The 19,197-nt window shown below is 35.6% G+C and overlaps 2 protein-coding genes across 2 annotated transcripts in view; one reads left to right on the top strand and one right to left on the bottom strand.

The window, feature by feature from the left end:
• Nucleotides 1-19,197, top strand: part of DOCK2 (dedicator of cytokinesis 2) — a 186,925-nt gene that overhangs the window by 75,326 nt on the left and 92,402 nt on the right. The window lies entirely within an intron of this gene.
• Nucleotides 462-13,364, bottom strand: INSYN2B (inhibitory synaptic factor family member 2B). The gene is made up of 3 exons (XM_085299569.1): nucleotides 11,976-13,364; nucleotides 8,877-8,951; nucleotides 462-652 (listed from the first exon to the last, which is right to left on the bottom strand). The coding sequence occupies exons 1-3, from the start codon at nucleotides 13,349-13,351 to the stop codon at nucleotides 466-468; spliced, it is 1,638 nt and encodes a 545-aa protein (XP_085155695.1). The 5' UTR covers nucleotides 13,352-13,364; the 3' UTR covers nucleotides 462-465.

Genomic DNA, 19,197 nt, shown 5'->3' with positions numbered 1-19,197 from the left:
ATCACCCTAAAGTTGTACTTGCTTATGTAATTTGTCTAGTGATCAATGCATATTCTTTTATTTTTTCAGTCCGTGTTGCTTGTAAGTAGGAAATGAAGAGTGAATGACGTTCTTAGCTTTGTCTACAATTGCTTTTTAAAGTAGAGATTTAATTGCTATTTTTCGAAGGCTGAAAAAAAGTTGTCTTTACAAAGCATGTGAAAGTGTCCCTGAAGAARAATGAGAAAAAATTACAGTTTTGTTGAAAATAGTCTCTTCATGCGTATTTATTCAGTGAGATGATTTGTTAAGTAAATTCAATGTATCTGATATTTTCAGATACTCTGTTAAACTTCTTTTGGCTTTCTGCTTGTGATTTCACTATAGCACAGTTTGTAGATGTGTGTTTGTAGATCTCTTCATATGTATTGTAATGTCTTTTGAAATGTAAAAACTCTGTGTTTCCGTATAYGATCCATAAGGCAATCAAATCCACCAGAAGCATTTCTTTTTCATCTTTTTTGTTTTCCTTCTTGATTCCTTTTTCTTGGGGATTGGAGGATCAGGTGGTAACTTTTGAGGAGAAGCTGTAGCTGAACTTTGTTCCACGTGATCCAGYCTTTTCAAAATCTGATGAAATCTTCCTTCTTGTTGTCTGAAGTCATATTCTACACTATGGAAAAAATGAAGAGATTAAGCTAATAAGTGAGAAATTCCTTCTTTAGAAACACGTGGAAAAGATGCTTTCTTTGTTAGAACATTATTCAATATCAAAGAYTGATTAAAATGCAAGACAGTGTAGCTTGCTGCCTTGAAAAGTTCATCTATTAACCATCTCTGAAGGAATCCTCTTCATTTATGTGAGGTAAGAACTGCAGYGTTGGGCCCAAACGCAATGGGACAAGATTCAGGGGAAAAACAATGCACACGATCTGTAATGTTAGATAATGTTTTCCTTCATTTGCATAGCAGTTCATACGTACTTACCTTTCACTATTTTTTTCCTTTTTTACATTAAACTATTAAAAATCATGCTTGTGTATGTGCTGCCTGCCAATATATGTGACAGTTTCTCAGAAGAGTTTAAAATGTAATGAAGAAGAAATGGCCTATACAGTCTATACAGTTTGTTTTCGTTATGCTCTGTAGTTTATATTTAGCCCACCTATTGCATAAGATGTGGAAGTGGCTATTTTTTTTTTTTTTTTTTTTTTTTTTCTTTTTTTTGACTTTGAATTGTTACCTCCTGTAACAATTCCTAATGGTTCCTTTTTTAATGGACAATATGCTCTTGCTGTTATGAGTGGGCATCATTTTGTTTCAGATTACTCTGTTCCAATGTGCTGCTTTACAGTTGAAGATGATGTGTTGAGGATGATGTTAAGTATAACCTCTGTGAACTTGACCATAAGTATCTTAACCATAAAATAAAATTCTTTGTAGTTTGTGCTTTTTGTTAAGATAAGCGTTTCTCTGCAATGACAATTTCTTCTTGCCCCCATTCCTTGTTAATTACTAGCTGATGCAGTGTCTTGAAAATACAAGCCAAGCTTGGAACCAAACAAACAGGTACAACATTTGTACTAAAAATATACAGATAGTTCAGACTTCTTACCAATATGTTGGTGGTTGAATTTGTTTTCCTTTGTCTTCTCCACATGTTTGCTGGCCACTCTCAGCCATTACTCCTGTTCCTTAAACCTGGTTTGAGCCTGCTATTGAGGACCCATGTAGGTAAAGGGATTTAACAAATGGTTGTCTTTTTTCACTCTGTTGATTTAAGGGTTCTGAACCCTTAAATTTTTGTTACAGTTATTTTTAAATATCTCTATTATGTGGTGTTTTGAATTATCTATGAAAAGAATGCTTACTCTGAGAAGGTATCAGAAATGAGCTTTTACCTTCACCCAAGATACTGATGACCAGAAATCTAGTGAGAATTAGAAATAGCTGTCTAAGTAGTCAAGGATGAGATGAAGAGTGATTAAATCTGTTTCACGTGCTATGGAAAAAAACTAATGAAAAATGGGTTATGCTTGGACATTTAAGTCATGTAGAAGRTTGAATGGTTAACGTCATGCTCATCTTTGTAAAATTTAAGCTGGCAGGGGATTTAGATATCCTGGGAAATAGCTATGGCAACTTGCAGTCTGGGGAGTGTTACTTYTTATGTAAATAAAAGTGGCAGTTACTTTTTTTGGTGTAATAACTTGTCATATTAATGCAAGGCAGTGTTCTAGCCAATTGCATTGAAAAAGAAATCTTCATTAGTATGAAAATCATTCCTGATGGTAAAAAATTAAGTTCAGCATTGTATACTGCTGTACAGAATAGGAAGAAATTTTGAAATGCCTCAAGTTCCATATTTGTGACACTGAAAATCAGCTGGTAATTAACAACTTCATAAAAATGCTGCTCTTTAAGGTTATGTCTGAACTGAGTGACCAGTAATAATCTTTATTTCAACCACCTTTTCTGGGTGGGATAATGGGAGTTGTCAGCTGAATTTGCAGGAGGATGGGAGAGGGGAAAGGGGACTTTCTTTTTTTTCTTCTTCCCTAAAACTCTTTGGAAGAAAATAAAGCATCATCATTAGGTATGTTTGCGTAAGAGATGTTGCAGTCAGGTCCTGTTCCTGATTTGGGCTATGAGAAAGAAATCTGTAAAACTAGTATGTTTCTGTTAACGCTATATTAATTACGTTCTGTGTGTGTATTTATAGATACATAAAAATGCGTGAACGTTGTGTTGAATAATATGTTGAAATTAACTAGAAGCTTATTTCCCTTTATAACTAATGTGATTGAGGTTTTTAACTGAAGTAAAGTGACTCAGCTGGCAAAAAGAAAGATACAGAATTCTAATGCAGAGAAGAGTTGGAGAGAGAGCTATAGTCAGGGAGTAACRTATAATAAATATATAATAATTATATAAGAAATTAAAGGGGAAGAAGGAGGCAAGTGATGTAGAAAGGCAAATTTGATCTGTCTCTTCTATTTTATCTGTATAGTGTTAGAAGTGCCACTTGATACTCTTCAGAAGTCACAAATCAGGAGCGCTGGAGAAGGGCATGTTCTGTTTCTAACGTACCTACTGTAAGGATAATATATGTCCATGTTCCACATTTCTAATTTAATGTTGGAGAGATCTTCTCCAGAGGCAGGAGATCGGTTCAGTCTCCGTTTAATACTTGTCCTTTGTATTCTGAGATAACTGTTTGCTTGTGGTTGCTACTTCCATTTATTGTAATACAAACTGTCTGATAGGATCTAGATTGAAAGTCCCAAGTCATTTCACATAAACTGCTTGAATAGTTGTTAATAAAGCTAAACGTACAGCTGTTATATATCTGATCTGAATTTTGTGTGACTATGAGAATGAAAGGCTCTCTACTGCTTTACCAGTCAGTTTAATCAACACCTGGATTGACACGAGGTTAGCAAATTGATTGGTTCAGGGACTACTTAAAAAGTACATAATAAAAGATGATTCACTGACAGTAGTACAACACACTGCTGTATTTGGATCCCTGATGACTTAGGTTCTTTAAGAGCAAGGGAAAGGAGAACAAGTTGCAACACATGACTCTAATGACAACAGTAAAGCCATGTTAGTAGAAAAAATACGTGTATCTTTTAGAAAAACTGATGAGCACAATTACTTTTTTCAGAACRTTGTCTAATGAGCCTGTAATGAACTTCAAATATTAGTTGTTCTGAGTGCTTTATTGTAACTGTCTCTCGTGCTTACATGTATATAAGAATGAATATTAATGTTTTTTCTTGCTGTCTTCTACTTCGTCTGATAAGATTAGAAACTGTTCACAGCAGGAATTGCGTTCTATTGTATGCTCTCTGCTCATCATTGTGGTGCCTCCAGGCACCGTTGTAATTAAAAACAAGCAAGAAAATCAAAAGGCTCACCAATCTTTTGCCTTTTTGTCTGTTCATTACTTCAGACACTTATGACTGTTGCTCAGAATTTATTTCCTGGATTGGAACTGCGTAAGCTAAAGGGTAGGCTAAGCCGCGGAATTTACTCCTCTGAAGAGAAAAGGCATCCTATGATAGAAAGTAGTTTGTATAARAAAATCTAGAGAGTGGTCTCTTTTGCTGTAGAGTCCAATAAAAATGCTCAACTTTTACGGACTTAGGGATCTCAGAGGTTGTTTTTTGTGAGGGGTGACAACGTGCCCAAATAAGGAAATCTATACTGTCCTGAATCTTTGTCTTTGTACAGACTTGCTCTTTGTTTTTGGATAAGTAATGTAACTTCTGGAGTTTCTGCTGGGCTGTAGAGAAGACTAATGAGTTCATCTGATAGACACGTTACAGTGTTTAGTTACGTGTAAAATACTTTGAGAAGAATAAATACAATATTCATTAGCAGGAGTTAAGGATATCAGTACTCAGTTGAGTTCTGTGTGGAAAAATAAGTTGCAGTGTTGTGTCCAACCCTGGCTTTGCCTAATAAGCATGTCAAACTCTTTAAGTTTGGCTCATCTAGAAAACATGGTCTGAAGAACACTTTTAGGGCTATATTTTATTGCTAATATCCATAAAAAAATTAGAAGGAAAAAYGTTTAAAGCTTGCAAAGCTTAAGATCTGCCATATTCTCTGAAGTATAGAAAATCCTTTCAAGATGAAAGTCATTTGTCCTTTCTTTTTGTATATTAATCTAAAGAGTCATTCTATASTGCCAGCAATGCCATGCCACAAGCATATTTATAGTCTAGGTCATAAATAAAGGGCTGGTTTTATGTAGAGAACCTGTTCCATATCAAAAACTTCTGGAACATACTAGTGTCTTTGAAATTACAAAACCTGCCTGAGAATGTTTCAAATCAAGTTCTGCCGTTATGCACTRTAGTTGCTAACTTCTCCACTTGATCTTTGCAGTTTCTCATTGGCAAGTTCATCATTTTCTACAAAGTACTTCAATTCCCAAAGGAAGAGAATGCAAAGAAATATAAAGTTTCATTTGGCCATAAATGTGACAACTTGGAAAAGGAATGCCTTCRTGGTGTGTTTATTTTTTAAAATTACATTCTAGTAATTTTGCTTTTTAATGTATGTTAGTTGTGTATATTTATTATGAACAGTAGTGCAGACTTTTTGCATCTGTACGTTGTTTTTGTGCGTTGTCTTGAGCTATGAGAGTGTTTGGAGCATGGAAAAGATATTAATAGATAGAATTGTATTTTTTCTTWAACTTGAAAAGGTTGCAGTGCATCAGAAATGCAGTATGTATAGATGTAAATGTTTTTTATTGTGAGGGAGGAAGAAGCCAGGAAAATAAGTTGGTGAWTTCAATAAGCCAGTGCTCTCATTAGTTCTTCAGCTGTAAAGTCCTTTAAAGTTCCCTTCCCAAAACCAGGAGTGCAAAAAGGGTTAAAATAGCAGCAATATTGTAATTTTCCAATAACTTTGGTTTGAAACATGTTCCTGACTCTTTAAATGAGACTTAAGGTATCGTATGTAAATTTTGACTATGCGCTCATCTTATTTTCATGTCATTCTCTTAAGCCTGCAGTGTATGGCCTTACCAGAAAGGAGGTAAAATGGTGAATTGCGAGCTACAGCTCTGTTTATGCTGCATTTGTGCAATATATTTCTTAATATTCTGAAGTTAGAATTTAAGTTATATACTGGAGAAACTTGAAGTTCGTTGGCGTTTCTTAGTTTGCATGGTGGTGCTATTAGTTACAGTTAAAATGGAAGTCAGCTGGGTATGCAGGGAGTTTGGCAAATCAGCCACCTATTCCAAATGTCCATCTTAGTCTACATTTTTCTTTAGCTTTCCTGGTAGTTTGGCTTATATAGGACTCTTTATGTAGCTTCCATTTTACAGATAGGAATGCAAAAACGTAGTCATCTTAATGTCATGCAGCTCTCAGAAGCTGGCCAGACATTTGAACTGGGAGTCACAGTGTATTAGACATGAGACCATGTTGCAGCTCTGTATGTGTAAAACTGATTCTCCTTCTGCAGGCTTGGTTGCAGGTGTAAGAATAGGAGGAGAAAGCTAGTAGGAAGATTAGCACAAAAATTCAAGAAATTCAAAAATTCTGTAACCATTTCTGCCTCTGAGAAATAAAGCATCCTCACTCCCAAAGTATTCCTCAATCTTGATTTTGGAAACGTAAGAGAACATTTTGACTGGTTAAGTAATACCATATTTGTCCTTCAATTTCTCCTCTTTTCAAAATCTCTAAGCTGTTAGAATTTGCAAAACTAGGCAAGATCATTTTTCAAGATACCTTTTGAATCAAACCTTTCTTTCTTTTTTTTTTTTTTTTCTCCAAATGCATCACTCAGTAAGCGTGGTTAATATCTGTTGTGCCCTATGTGAGGATAAAGACATATATTTTAGAGATGCATAAGATAAAGTATCTGAAAATATCTTGCTCTGAATCAGCCTGTTATAGGAAATAAGATTGATCTGTTTACTGAAGAAGGCTTTCAGTTATCTTTTTCACTTAGTATTTAATTTTGGGTGTGAATGCAGTGAGCTTTGAGCCAGAGGGCAATTCGGCTGCTGAAGTTTGGTCTTGCCTTGTTTGTCCCTGAGGATACCAAGATATGATAAGGAAATTATAACATTCTTAATTGAATTAGGATTGAAGTGAARCAGTTAATTATTTAGGTTATTTCTTTATTAGCATATGAAATCATGAGGATTATAATTTAATTAATTAGTAGGATGACTAAAAGAAGGGCACGGGAGAGGAAGCCTGCAGGGTCAGTAAAAGAAACGTGCAAAAGAGTCTGCAAGCTGGAAAAYTTCACTTTGTGGCTTTCTGTTTTGCTTTCTTCAGTGTCGAAGAAAATAACAAAAAAGAAAACAAAATAAAAACACAAACTTASAGGCTAATGTCAGAAAGAATTTTTGAAGAAGAAAACAAAGCCAGAGATGAGGGTTTTTTAAATCTTTATCTATTCACATGCAAGTTGTAGCTGATAACAGATAATGTCTAATGATTTGTTTTCAGAAGAAAGACAGTCTTCACTGAAGACGAAATAAGCTTTGTGTTCTGCTTCATGTTCTATTATTGGAAGAACCTGCTGGAGTGATGGGTATGCTAGCAGTATCATTTTGCTTATCTGCCTTGGCTTAGCTGTTCCCCAAAGCTCACTGTAGTATTTTTTTTTTTTTCTTTTTTAGGGCACATGATTCTTGCATGCAAAAGAATTTATTTTTTCACATTTTATAGCCACTTTGCTAATACATGAATATGTAACTATGCTGTCAGAGACTTTTGACACTAAGAAATCTCCTGCTATTTCAATATGAAGTTCACCATAACTGCTGTGTGATTGACTGCTTTAGGAAGCTCGAGGTGGTTCTCTTTTGTTTCCCTTTGGCTTATTAGACCTATTTATGATGGTATCATAGAATTTTAACTGTAATTTGGGATGTAAAAGGAACAATCAGCTCAGTTGCTTTTACATAATGTGATTTTAGTGTTTCGTGACTTATAAAAATAATTTTTCTTATTCAAAGTAGTGTACTTTTGAATAATCATGAGAACAATATGAATAAAATTTAGCTTTATTTAAGCTTTTAAGAGAGGATAAACAATCACACCTAAGTGTATCCCTGAAAATGCTGTCAAATTTATCTTGGATGTGAATGGAACATTTAGGGATGGCCTGGTTTTGTGAATCATAGAAAGACTAAAAATGGACAATATCGTTTTCAATTTTATGGAGAATAGTTATGTTTGGTTCTAAGTAAGTACAAATGACAGTGATGTACTTACTGTAGGAAAAAAAAAATCTTCAATTCTTACTGTGGGAAAGTGGGAAAAAACAGTGAACATCCAAAATAAAAAACCTGCTTTTAGGGAAGGTGGGGCGTTACAAAATTTTACGTYACTAGGTGGTTAGTCATTGAACAAAAAATAAATTCGGCAGTTAGACAAAGAACAAGCATATTCACAGTAGTATGGTGTGGAGCATAAACAGGAGCCACAGGCAGTGTAGAAGGGAGATGAGGAAAGAAATGGGATTACTGCGGGCCTAGGGATTTTAATAGTGTATCAAGGAGTGCAGCATAAAATACTCTCTCGAAAGAAACAATAGTAGGTTAGGCTTCCTGTTCTGGGAAACTAGCCTCCAAATACCTATGTGAAGAGCGTGGCGTAACTTACGGGCTCTAACTGAAGATGCATTTCCTGCCTCGTGGTTGAGGCAGCAGTGACTGGATAAGGGGGTTCAGAACTGGTGCAGGCTCTGGCAGCCGCCTGCGGAGCGGGCGGGCTAGGYGTGCGGCGTGACGGAGGCTGTGTGGCAGTGTCTGGGCGGTGCTTGGGAAGCTGCAGAACGTCTCCCGCTGCCTGTATAGATGCAATGTCTGGAACACGCGCAGCTTAAACAACTCGTTATGACAGAGTTAAGCTCTTACGAACCAACTAACAAAAACTGCAGTTTCCCTCTCAAAATGATAACAAACATTTGCAGAAGTGAGAAGCGTGGGATTTTTCAGTAGTTCTGCTTAGGAACATGAACTGTAGCTATAGGTTACTGGCATTTGGAGAATTGATTCTTTATTTTTCCAAGATTGGAATTTATTGCAGAGATTTCAGATTAAAAGATATAACATACAAAGGGAATTTAATCATCATAAGCCACTTACAGACTTGCAATGCGTGCCAGTAAGAATAACACAAAAGTTTCTTCTTGGAATTTGCATACGTGCAGCACCCCTTTCAGATAACACCAGCATTAACTGCTCTGTGTGTTTTAGTAAAAAGAGCATAACTCAGATTTTTCTTTTGGTCATTTTTAAAAAAACTTGATTTATAGTAACAGAACTTTAAATAGTTTTAAGCAAAACAGTGTACGTTTCTGAGGGGTATACAGACAATACCAAGTAGTGTGAGGGAGTGAAGTACCTGTAAATGATGCATGCAGTGTTCTGACAGGTGCTGCAGTTGTTGAGATCTTGACCAGTGTGGTAGAAGTTGCGCCTGCAATAAACAACAGTTCATGTAATTTGTGTTTTCATAGGTGCTTTGACATATTTCTTTTTTGTATGTGTGCGTGTGTGCGCACCACCTTGCTGAAAATTCAAATGCTAATTTCTATTATTAGAAGGTAGCTTTAAAACAACTAAAATCCAAATTGGTTTGCATTTTGTCTTGGTTTTTGTGCCTCTTGCTTTTGAAGATGCTATTTTTTTGTGTTTTACACGAGCACTTGTTGTAAAAGCACTTAGTTACAATACTGTTGATAAACACACCTGGAAATATTTGAATAGCCAATGCTTTCTGTGAATCAAGGTGGTCTTACCCTTATATTTTCCATTCTTTCACCTTTTTTTATTTACTTCATTATAAACAAGCCAGATTTTTACTGCTAATAATTTAGAAAGTTAGACTCCTTAATTAAAAAAAAAACAAAGCTACTTTGAGGTTTTTATACCTCTGAAGGCACCATCACAGCAATTTTGATATAGATGTAAAGTAGAAAAACTGATTTACCTCTACCGGCTATGAAATTTGCCCTAATGAATAATCTAGTAAGACAGGACATGAGGCGTCATTTCTGAAAATACCATAGTTTGGGTATACTCTAAGACTGTTTTAAAAATGAGAGTTAAATCATTTTTATGATGCGAAGATCTGAATTAGAAACACTGAGGTCAGTAGCTCTTTATATTTGAAGTAAGCATTATGTTTATATTAAGCCAGTTTTACAGGAATTAGAAGAATTCAGTTGGGACCAAAATAGTTTTCTGATTGTTTTTGGAATAAGAGAGGTCTTTCTTCATAGATATTGTTATGCTACCTTCAGAATCACTTACAATGTTCGGTTTTACTGTTGCAGTTTGTAGATGATTTTAGCAAGCTGGATTGAAGCTTGTAATTGGAGTCTTAGTGTGAAACCCTGTCCTTGATATAATTTACGGAACGAAATTTTCTTCTGGTGTTTTAGAAATATTTTTGCAGTTCTACTGTGGATATGTGTGGATGGATTTCTCTTGACAGGCCATTGTAAAGTTAGCGCTAGAAAATTGTATGGCTTTTGGGATAGAGAAGAATGAATTAGAGGAACTGTCATAAAGGATAGTTGGAGCTCAATTGTATGGAAAAATGTTACATGGGAGAAGAACTTTGGCACACTGGAAATAAACAGAAGTATCCTTCTGCTGACAAATGGATATGTGTTACTGGATAATGTTTCCAGATTAAAAAGGTAAACTGTACAGAGTAAATATACATTAAATTGATCAGTATAACTTTATTTTTAAGTGTGTGAAAATTTGTATTTGGAGTGTGGATTGGAGAAAGGGGGTAATTCCAGTCCCCAGATAAAATGCTTTGTGAATGAAAGAATCCTTCGTAAGAAAATCAGAATAGATAGATTATTCTTCAGAAATTATAGGAGAATAGCAGAGTTTAAAATGGCAGCTTTATTCAATTTTATCTGAACACGTTTTTGCATGGCTGTGCAAACTTTTTCAGTCCTCATGGGATGTGTGCAAAGACTTGGGGCTTGAGTCACATGAGCAAGTCAGTATTGTGTTCCCTGCTTTTCTTTAGTGCCAGTGACCCTGCCCAGCGCAACCTTCTCTTTGTGATGCTTGCAGAGCAACTGGAAGTGTGGAAGCTTGTATCAGATTGGGTCAGGTTTATCCATTAAGTATAATTGGGAAATACTGTTGACAAACGTTATTTGATATTAAAATGAAGGATGCAGTTTTACTCACACACTAGCTGCACATARATGATTAATTCTGGATGCCTAGGTTAGCTGTGCTAAGTATGGAAGTACATGTGTGRTAATAGACTTCCCCTTGTTTTATCTTTAAAAAAATGGAATCCTTGGTTCTCATAATTGTTTGAGAAGATTTGTTTGCCATTTTTTTCAAAKGTAAGTTATTTGAGAGAAGCATTATTGTAAAACAGAACATGGATATTTAACATAGGCACATATATTGTAAGTTGGAACCACTGCTAGTGGTTTGGAAAGCATTATTAGGATATTAAAATATGTATTTTGAGCATAGAAGTGTTCTAAATTCTGTTTCAACTTCCTTTGTCATACAAAGATGTGAGTTCTTTGGTGTTTAGACTAGCTGCATTTATAGTATTATTTATACAGCATAAATAAGTTAAATCTTGCAGCCCTAGGCTAGAGGTCACTATGAGAACATACTAAGAATAAATTTGGATTATGTACTCTTACACCAGTACAGTAGATGGTCATTCTAAAATCTCTGACTGATACTCTTTAAATTCTTGTTAACAGTCATCACATACTCTATGTTCATGCTTTAATGCCTTTTAAGCCCCAAACTCCAGCCTCAGGGAAGTCTTAATAGCACATGGAACCTCTTGAAGTTGACTCACCGTTGTGCCTTTTCCTTAAAGCATTTCCCTTAAGCAGCTGTGTTGTTTGTGGTGTCATGAAATGCAACCAGCAATGTGGTGCCCAAAAAAGTCTGCAGATGCATTACTTCAGCCACTTGCTTGTGAAGGCATAAATTATTTATTCAATAGAAGCGTGTTTTTGCTAATGCAAACCATTTCTTCAGTAAGACTACTTTGTCAWTGAGTGTATATCTGAACTTGGTAGTAAGAGATGGTTAGCCTGCCATTGATTTCTATTATATTTCATTAGTATATTAGATTGTTGGGTTTTGTTGTTGCCAATGCGTAGAGATTTTAGCTGGATGGAGGCTGCCAGCTCTCATGTGTTGGTAACATTGTATTTGATACCATAAATCTAAATAAAAATGAGCTGTTAAACAGCTTCTTATGCTAGATTTAGTAAATGTGGTGTTAAAGCCAAACTATAAAGAGACTTCTCTACAAARGCCCAAATATCAGAAACAGTGGATGAGATATAGCTCTTCAAACTCACCTTTAAATATTTCAAGGAAAGATTTTTTTTTTTCAATAGCRAAGGTTAAAAGAATGCTAGTATCTATTTCAGAGTTCTGATAAATTACCCAATAAAATAGTTTCTAATATTAAAATGCACCATACCCTTCACTGAGGGCTCTGGCTCTTTCCAGGTCTTGAATTACATTCAAAAGGACTTTAATCTTCTCCTGGTTTGAGTGCAAGGATTCCTCTACAGACTGCAGCCTGCCTTGTAGGGCACATAGTTCTCCATGTGCCAAATGAATTTGATTCATTTCTATAATCTCTTCGTTGGTTTGTGGGTTTATTTCATTCCTTGGCAGGTAAGACTCTATGTGAAATCCTATACAGTTGTTACAGTCTGAAATATCTGGCTGGGCGGAGTTTTTCTCGATCTCAGTGTGACGTGAAGGAATGGATTTTGATGCTTTACTGCTGGTCARTGACATTGTTGCATGATCATCATTTGTTAGTATCACGCAGTTGGAATCTGTTTCATGCTCCCTGGTCTGCTGATAGTCTCTGAGGAAACAAGGAGATAAATGGTGATTTGGTGGAGGTGACAAAGGAATAGTTTCCTTACTACTTGTGTCTTTGTTGGCTACAGGTAACTTGGCTACAGGTAACTCCCAGTCCGCATCACAGGAGTCAGAATGTGGTTTGCATTCAGTGCAGTAACTGGAATTTCTTAAGCAAGGATGCGACTTTTCAGGATTAGAAGACRGTGTGTTATTTTCACTGAATTGTTTTATGACAGTAGAGGAATGCAGTGAATTACTTAAATCCGTGGTCATGTCTAGTGCATCCACGGAAGCATTACTGTCCTGTGGAAAACTCAGATGTATGTATTCAGGCACCTGTACTGAAACAGTTGTCTTTTCTGGTACTGAGAAATCGTCAGAATCTGACTGGGTAGGTCCGTTGCATTGTGATTTTATTGTTGGTTTTTGATGTAACTGACTGTCCACCTCGCTTCTGCTAAATCTGTCTTCTAAATTACTAGTTATTCTTATGTAGGAGATGTCTGAAGGGATTATGTCTTGTTCAGAAATATTGCCGTTTACTTGGATGGAATATACAGGTTCAGTCGTCATTTCTGTTAATGATTTGCTTACTGTCAGCTTTTTCTTTTTAAAAACTGGGAGGTGTTTCCTGAGGCTTGGAGACGTTTGTATGGCAATATTCTGAAGGCCTTTTTGAGCCCTTGGGAAGGATGGAGATTGATTTGGCAAAAGAATTGGGTGACTATTGATTTTTGTATTTGCAGCCAGGAATGCTGCACCTTGGACAGGAGGAGTATCCATTTCTGTGACACCCATCGTACCATCGTCCTTGAATCTCACTTGCTGAGATTTGCTTCTGCGGTGATGTGACTGCCTCATGAAATCAGCTGAATCCAGGCTGTTCCTTTTCAATAGTGCTGGGCGCATTTTCATGTTTTGCTGGGCCATTGAGTCACAGCTTAAAGTCTGCAAGTAATGAGTTTCTTTGCGACCCATTTCATTAGGTCATTTGAACAGCATCTTGCGATTATTCCTTAGATATAAAGGAATACCTTAACTACTAATAAAAATGCAAAACCTTTCATTCTTGTTTTTCTTGCATATAATTCTAGCTGATATGCTCGCTTTAGGAATACTCTTTCAAATTTTGTTTTTGATAAAATGATACTTTTTAGTGCAGATTATTATTGATTAAACCAAGCATACTAAGGTAAAGAAATGAAATAACTGATTTAAGGAAAGTTTTCTTGTAGCTAGGGAATGCAGAAGTGTGTTTTTTATGGTCTGAAGCTAACGTGATTTCTGTATTACAAAATTGTCACAGATGGATAAACTTACTGATGACTAATTTACTGATAAGTTTAAGTCTATGGCTTTCCTAATGGCTGCTATTTGACAGCGCTCCATTAGTGTTACAGGCTTTTTATCATAGACTAATCACATACTACTTATTTGCATATTGCGTAAACAACAGGCATGATAATTTTGGGGGGCACTTTTATTCCTGGTGCATAGTTTTACTGATGGTACATATCCATTAATACTAAAATGAAATGCTTGCATTAGAGATGCTTTCTCTTCTTCAGCCATCTTTTTATCTTAGCAGCCACTTCTGATAAGGGAAGAATACAACATCCAGCAGGATTCAGTGAAAAATTTTTGATGTGTAGTTGTTGCTTTAGTTTATGCACGTATAAAGCCAACAGTGTCTGAGGACTGTTTCATTCTGGCAAGGTCTGCAAGTACTTTGGTGTCAGAAGAGCGGTCCAAACCAAGTAACCAGAAAATGCAGAACAGCAAGTAGTGTTTCCTGAAAGTGAAAAGACAACAGTTGTAAATTAATAAATTGCCAAATACGGTTGTTTTCTTCTGCTGTCTTTATCAACTTAATCTCCAATGATTTACTACTTYAGCAGTTAGACACTTCTATATAAACTGAAAATTATAATTATGAACTATTTAAAGTTTTCCTCATATGAAGTATCTTAAAACAACCAAATATATATTTATAAATATTCAGAGAGGTAGGTTTCTTTGTGATCTGTGCTCCAAAGTCATGCTATATGCAGGCTTGAACTTGAGCTCTTAAACATAGGCCTGAAGTCTTAAATCTTGTTTTAGATTTGAAAATGGCTACTTAGTCTATTTGTAGTTGGTTGAAATGCACAAAGWCTGAAAAATATAAATGAGTGTTTTATTTTGGGGCAAGTTAAGGTTCAGACATGACTCAGTTTAGGTTTTGTTTTGATTTTTTTTTTCTTTTTTTCCTCAGGTGTTTCTCGTTGTATGTGCTCAAATTTGAGAACATATCTTTTAAAAAGGGAGAATAAATTGTTTTGATTTTTTTTTCTTTTTTTCCTCAGGTGTTTCTCGTTGTATGWGCTCAAATTTGAGAACATATCTTTTAAAAAGGGAGAATAAATTGTCTTGATATTTTAAAGTAAGAGTAATACATATATGGAACATTTTGTGAGCTCATGAAAAGTCTTTCCTATGCAATATAAAATATTTGTTCAAGACTGAAGTTGACTGCACGAGTATATGAAGYGTTACTCATATCAGTTTATTGCAGCTGCCATTTTAATTATGAGGATTGGTTTGCCACAAAAATGTTACTTTCATAGATTAAGGTGTAATGAGAACTTTTCAAGTTCTCTTTATGTATTTCATAAAAATAATATTAATGGAATTTAAGATGCTAGTTGTCACTCTCTGTGCAGATTACAGATGCATTCCGTGTGCTGAGTACCATGGTGAATCTTCCATAAATTTGTGCTTGTGTGGAATGTGGATGATTTACTTTAAACTTATCAGCTGTGCTGGAAAGGAGTGTTTAGTGGTATGTTCTGCTTACTAAAGGGCTGCACAGTATTMTTGCCTCTTTCCTGGAACATCAACCCATGTGTTAAATGTAGCTGGCTGACTGTTGACCAGTGACATGACACAGGCACGAGAGAGTCATGTAAAATGTGGTGTTAGCGAATGTGCGAGGTAGTTAGTAAAGCCGCAGTAAAAGTATAAAGGCAGTGGGAGTGAAAATTGTACGTTGACCTTCGCCCATGTGAGTAGACAGCTTCACAGATGACTAGTAATCATAAATGCTGAGAGCAATATTGTTGTTTCAGTATCTTCATATTAAAGTTACTTTGGTAGAATATTTTGGCATCTTTGCTGATACAGATTTAGACTCAAAATGGCTTTGGGGGATAGAATATGTATGAGTGTGTGAGCTATATATCATTTTGTTCATATTACACACTTTTGACTTGATATGCTTTTGATACACCTTTTGGCCAGGACTTTTCACAGTCTGGATTTTCATGGTGTTACRGGTAGTTTTGTTGTTTTCCACACAAATAATCTGTATAATAGACTTTCATTTAAATGTGAGTTTTCTACCCAAATCATTCCAGAGYGGACTGGCCCAAAATTCAGGATGTCCAGCAAATGGTGCTGGACTGGTAGCAGATCTTGAGTCTTAAAACTTCAGAAGTTACTCATGAGATGTACTTGAAGGAAAATATCATTCGTGTACATTGTGGTAAAACATGCTAAATCTGCAACCAGCTACAATAATAGAATAGAATAGGGGCAGGAAGAGAAATTAATGCAAAATATGGGAAGTATTTCACAGGATTATGAATAATCCTGCATGGTTTGCTTTTTTGATTACAGTGAYTCTTAAGACTGGGACTAAATTCTCGCCATAGCATTAATTCAGGTTAGTGTTCCAATAGTGACTTCATTAGCCTTATGCTTTTTTAGAAAAAACAGTGCTGCTCTTATCTGAGTATACCTTTTATTTAAGCATTGAACAGGCTCCACAATATTTAATTTACAAGAGCTGATGAGAGGGGTCTAGTGGGAATGATGTTGTCATGGGATTTAGCAGACTTACGTAGCTTCATGTTACATTCAGACAATGTAATATAATTTATGCAATGTAGTAATGTGGTATTATTTTATCATCAAATTTCAGGAGAAAATGAAAATGTTAGGTGATTTCCAATAATTTGGGGAACAGCTCTTTCTGCAGAGAGCCATTTTACTTGACATGATAGGAAACAAAGATGTACGTTAATATCAAATTTTACTTTTGTGATACGCTAGTATCAGGTGGATCAAATCATTGTACTGCTTTTTTCTCTGTAAAGAAGTATACATAWTGAACAAGTCAAATAGTTTCTGCAGACAGAAATAAAGCTTCAGTGCCAAGCTCTGAATTCTCTCTTATCGTACACTAATTACTGGAAGCTTTTTACAGTTTTGTTTGAGAATTTATCCAAATATTGCTATGGCATTCCCTACTTCCCATCACAGCTGCCGTGCTCCAGGCATATGGGCTACTTTAAAGTTACRTTTGCCCAATTAAATTCCAGTAGGAACTTTACAAATCTAATAGTTTGTTTTCTATAGAGGCAAAAAGCCTTTAAGGTTTTTAGAAGAGGTTGCTGCTCTGGCTCCAGGAGGCACTTGTGCTAGATGCTTGCGTTAGCAAGCAATTAATCTGCAAATTACTAGTTTACTCTAATCCTGTGTGATTTTGCTGTCTTTGTATATATTGATCTGGAATTSATACGATTTTCTATAATGACAGTTTTAATGCTATAATTTCAATTAAATGAAATTGGRATAAATTATAGACAGGTGTTCTCAAAATGTGTTCAGAACCCTAATTAGTGAATTGCAATGAGTTTTACAAAGGTGCCTGTGTCTAGATTTACAAATTAATGTAACATTGCCAGTTACAATATTTAAGACATCATCCCAAGATAACGATACTACCCTGTTTTCTTTCCTGACACAAGAACTTACGGGCTTTGTTTTGCACGGTATTTCATGTTGAAGGATGAAAAATTCTAATCATCTATTTCATAGAAATGTCTTTAGTGTGTTAATTAAAATTATTTCAAACTGTATGTCAGGTTGAAGTTTGTTACAGTAATAGCTCAGGTAGGGTAAATTTTCTGGGGTTTAATTTCTGCCAGGGTTCCATGACCTTGCTCAGRTTATCCCATCTCTTCCTCCTCCTCCCTTCCTTCCTTCCCTGGGCAGCTGTTCATTAATTCTCAGGAAATGCCTTGTGCATCAGTTCTTTTGCATAATTAACACAGTGGATCTGTTCCAATCTCTTCATTCACTGGCTGTTGAAGCAAATGGCCTGTTAGGTGCTTGATAGTTAATGGTTTATTATTAATATGGAGCCTATTTCATGCTTCTCTTTTCAATGATTTGAGAATGTAATCCTGATCTGTTTTCCTTCCTTTTTTTTTTTTTTTTTTTTTTTTTTTTTTGGGAATACTCTATCTCTATTATATATACTCTCTATATATAATATATACTCTAGTATCTAATAGATACTCTATTTTCTCTAATTTTTCAGTGCAACCTAAATTCTAAAACATGCATGTTGGCATAAATGAGAACCTAACATAGATTGCTACATATTTTTTCTTTCGAGATTTAATGCTTTTGCAGCTTGCCTGAAAAATATACWGTAAAAGTAATTTTTAAAATCTGAAAGTATCAAGTGCTTTAATAATATAATGGTTATGTAACACTGTCAAAATTCTTAATCTGAAAATAACAAGACCAAAAAAAAATCATTGTCTTATTCTTTCTTTGTCCAGTGTTCTCTTGAAAGTAACTTTTAAAGTGACTATCTCAGTAAGTCATTGTAGAGTGGGTTTTAAGGAACAGCTTAAACTTTTATAATGTAAGAAACCCCAGTGGAGTTCACACTCCTGTTCTCTGCAGTGATTTAAGTTCTGTAAGGCCAGTAAGGAATTTATTACAGTTTGATGGGCTGCAATATGAATATTAATAGTTTCACCTTTAACTTTAGGTAGCCTTTGTGTTTTAGCAGGCTATTTTATCGTAGCCTGAAGTTATTAGGGGATTTTCAGAGTCTAGAATAGAAGAATCAGTAGATTTTCTGTTATATAGGAGTCTGTTTTCTGCAAATCACACGCTTAAAAAACCCCGAACTGTCTTCATGTTAGCAGTGCGCCTCCTAGCACTGCATGCGTTCCAGGAGTGAAGAAATGTAGGTCAGTTTGTTTGGTGTGTGGCTCTTCCTGACTGGTCTGTTGTTCTCTGTTAGAAAGGAGAATGGCACAGACTTACAGAGATGCAGAGTATTTTCTCAAAGCACTTAACACCATGTATATGACTTCTGTGGGATTTAAGTGCCTAAGTATTTTAAGTGTTATATAGAAAATATTTAGTTGTGCCTATATGCGTAGGTGTCAGACCATTCTTGTGTGTACACAGCTGAAGTTATGTATTGCACGTGGCTTAGAGCAGGGTCTTGTGGGCTGAGTTACATGCATTAATGGCTAGTTTCCAGCCACACCTATTTTTGATTAAGAAATGAAATATTTCCATGCATGTGTTCCATGTAGAGCTCAAATGAGAACAGACTTGGAATATCCATAATCTGCAGTTCTACAGTTTGTGTAGAACATGCCAACTTGAATACTAAAAATTTTTCGAAGAGAATAAAGTTATGAAGGTGATCTATAAAATACTTTGCATGGCGGACTAGTTGCTATTTGAATTATCCTGTTGTATTTAGAACACCAGTCACACTGTGCAGCTGCAACCGTGTGATGCTGTTTCTTAGAGTTAAAATTGCAGGACTTTTACTGGGGGGGAGGGCGAGGAATATGCAAGGTGAAAGAGTTTTGTGAGTTTTGAATGAAAAATTGCATTACGCAGCTTACATGATATTTAATGTAACTAGACAGCAGGGTTTGGTCAGAATTTGGTATAAAGGGATCCAAATAGTTCAAGACTGCTGTTATGGAAGGACAGCTGTTGCTATGATGAGCGTCCTTTTT

The sequence above is a fragment of the Rhea americana genome, unplaced genomic scaffold, assembly GCF_003343005.1.
Source record: "Rhea americana isolate MKP2758 unplaced genomic scaffold, rheAme1 scaffold_150, whole genome shotgun sequence".
In the NCBI taxonomy this organism is placed as follows: domain Eukaryota; kingdom Metazoa; phylum Chordata; class Aves; order Rheiformes; family Rheidae; genus Rhea; species Rhea americana.
The sequence above is the reverse complement of the archived record's forward strand: the minus strand, read 5'-3'. Positions and strand labels throughout refer to the sequence as shown.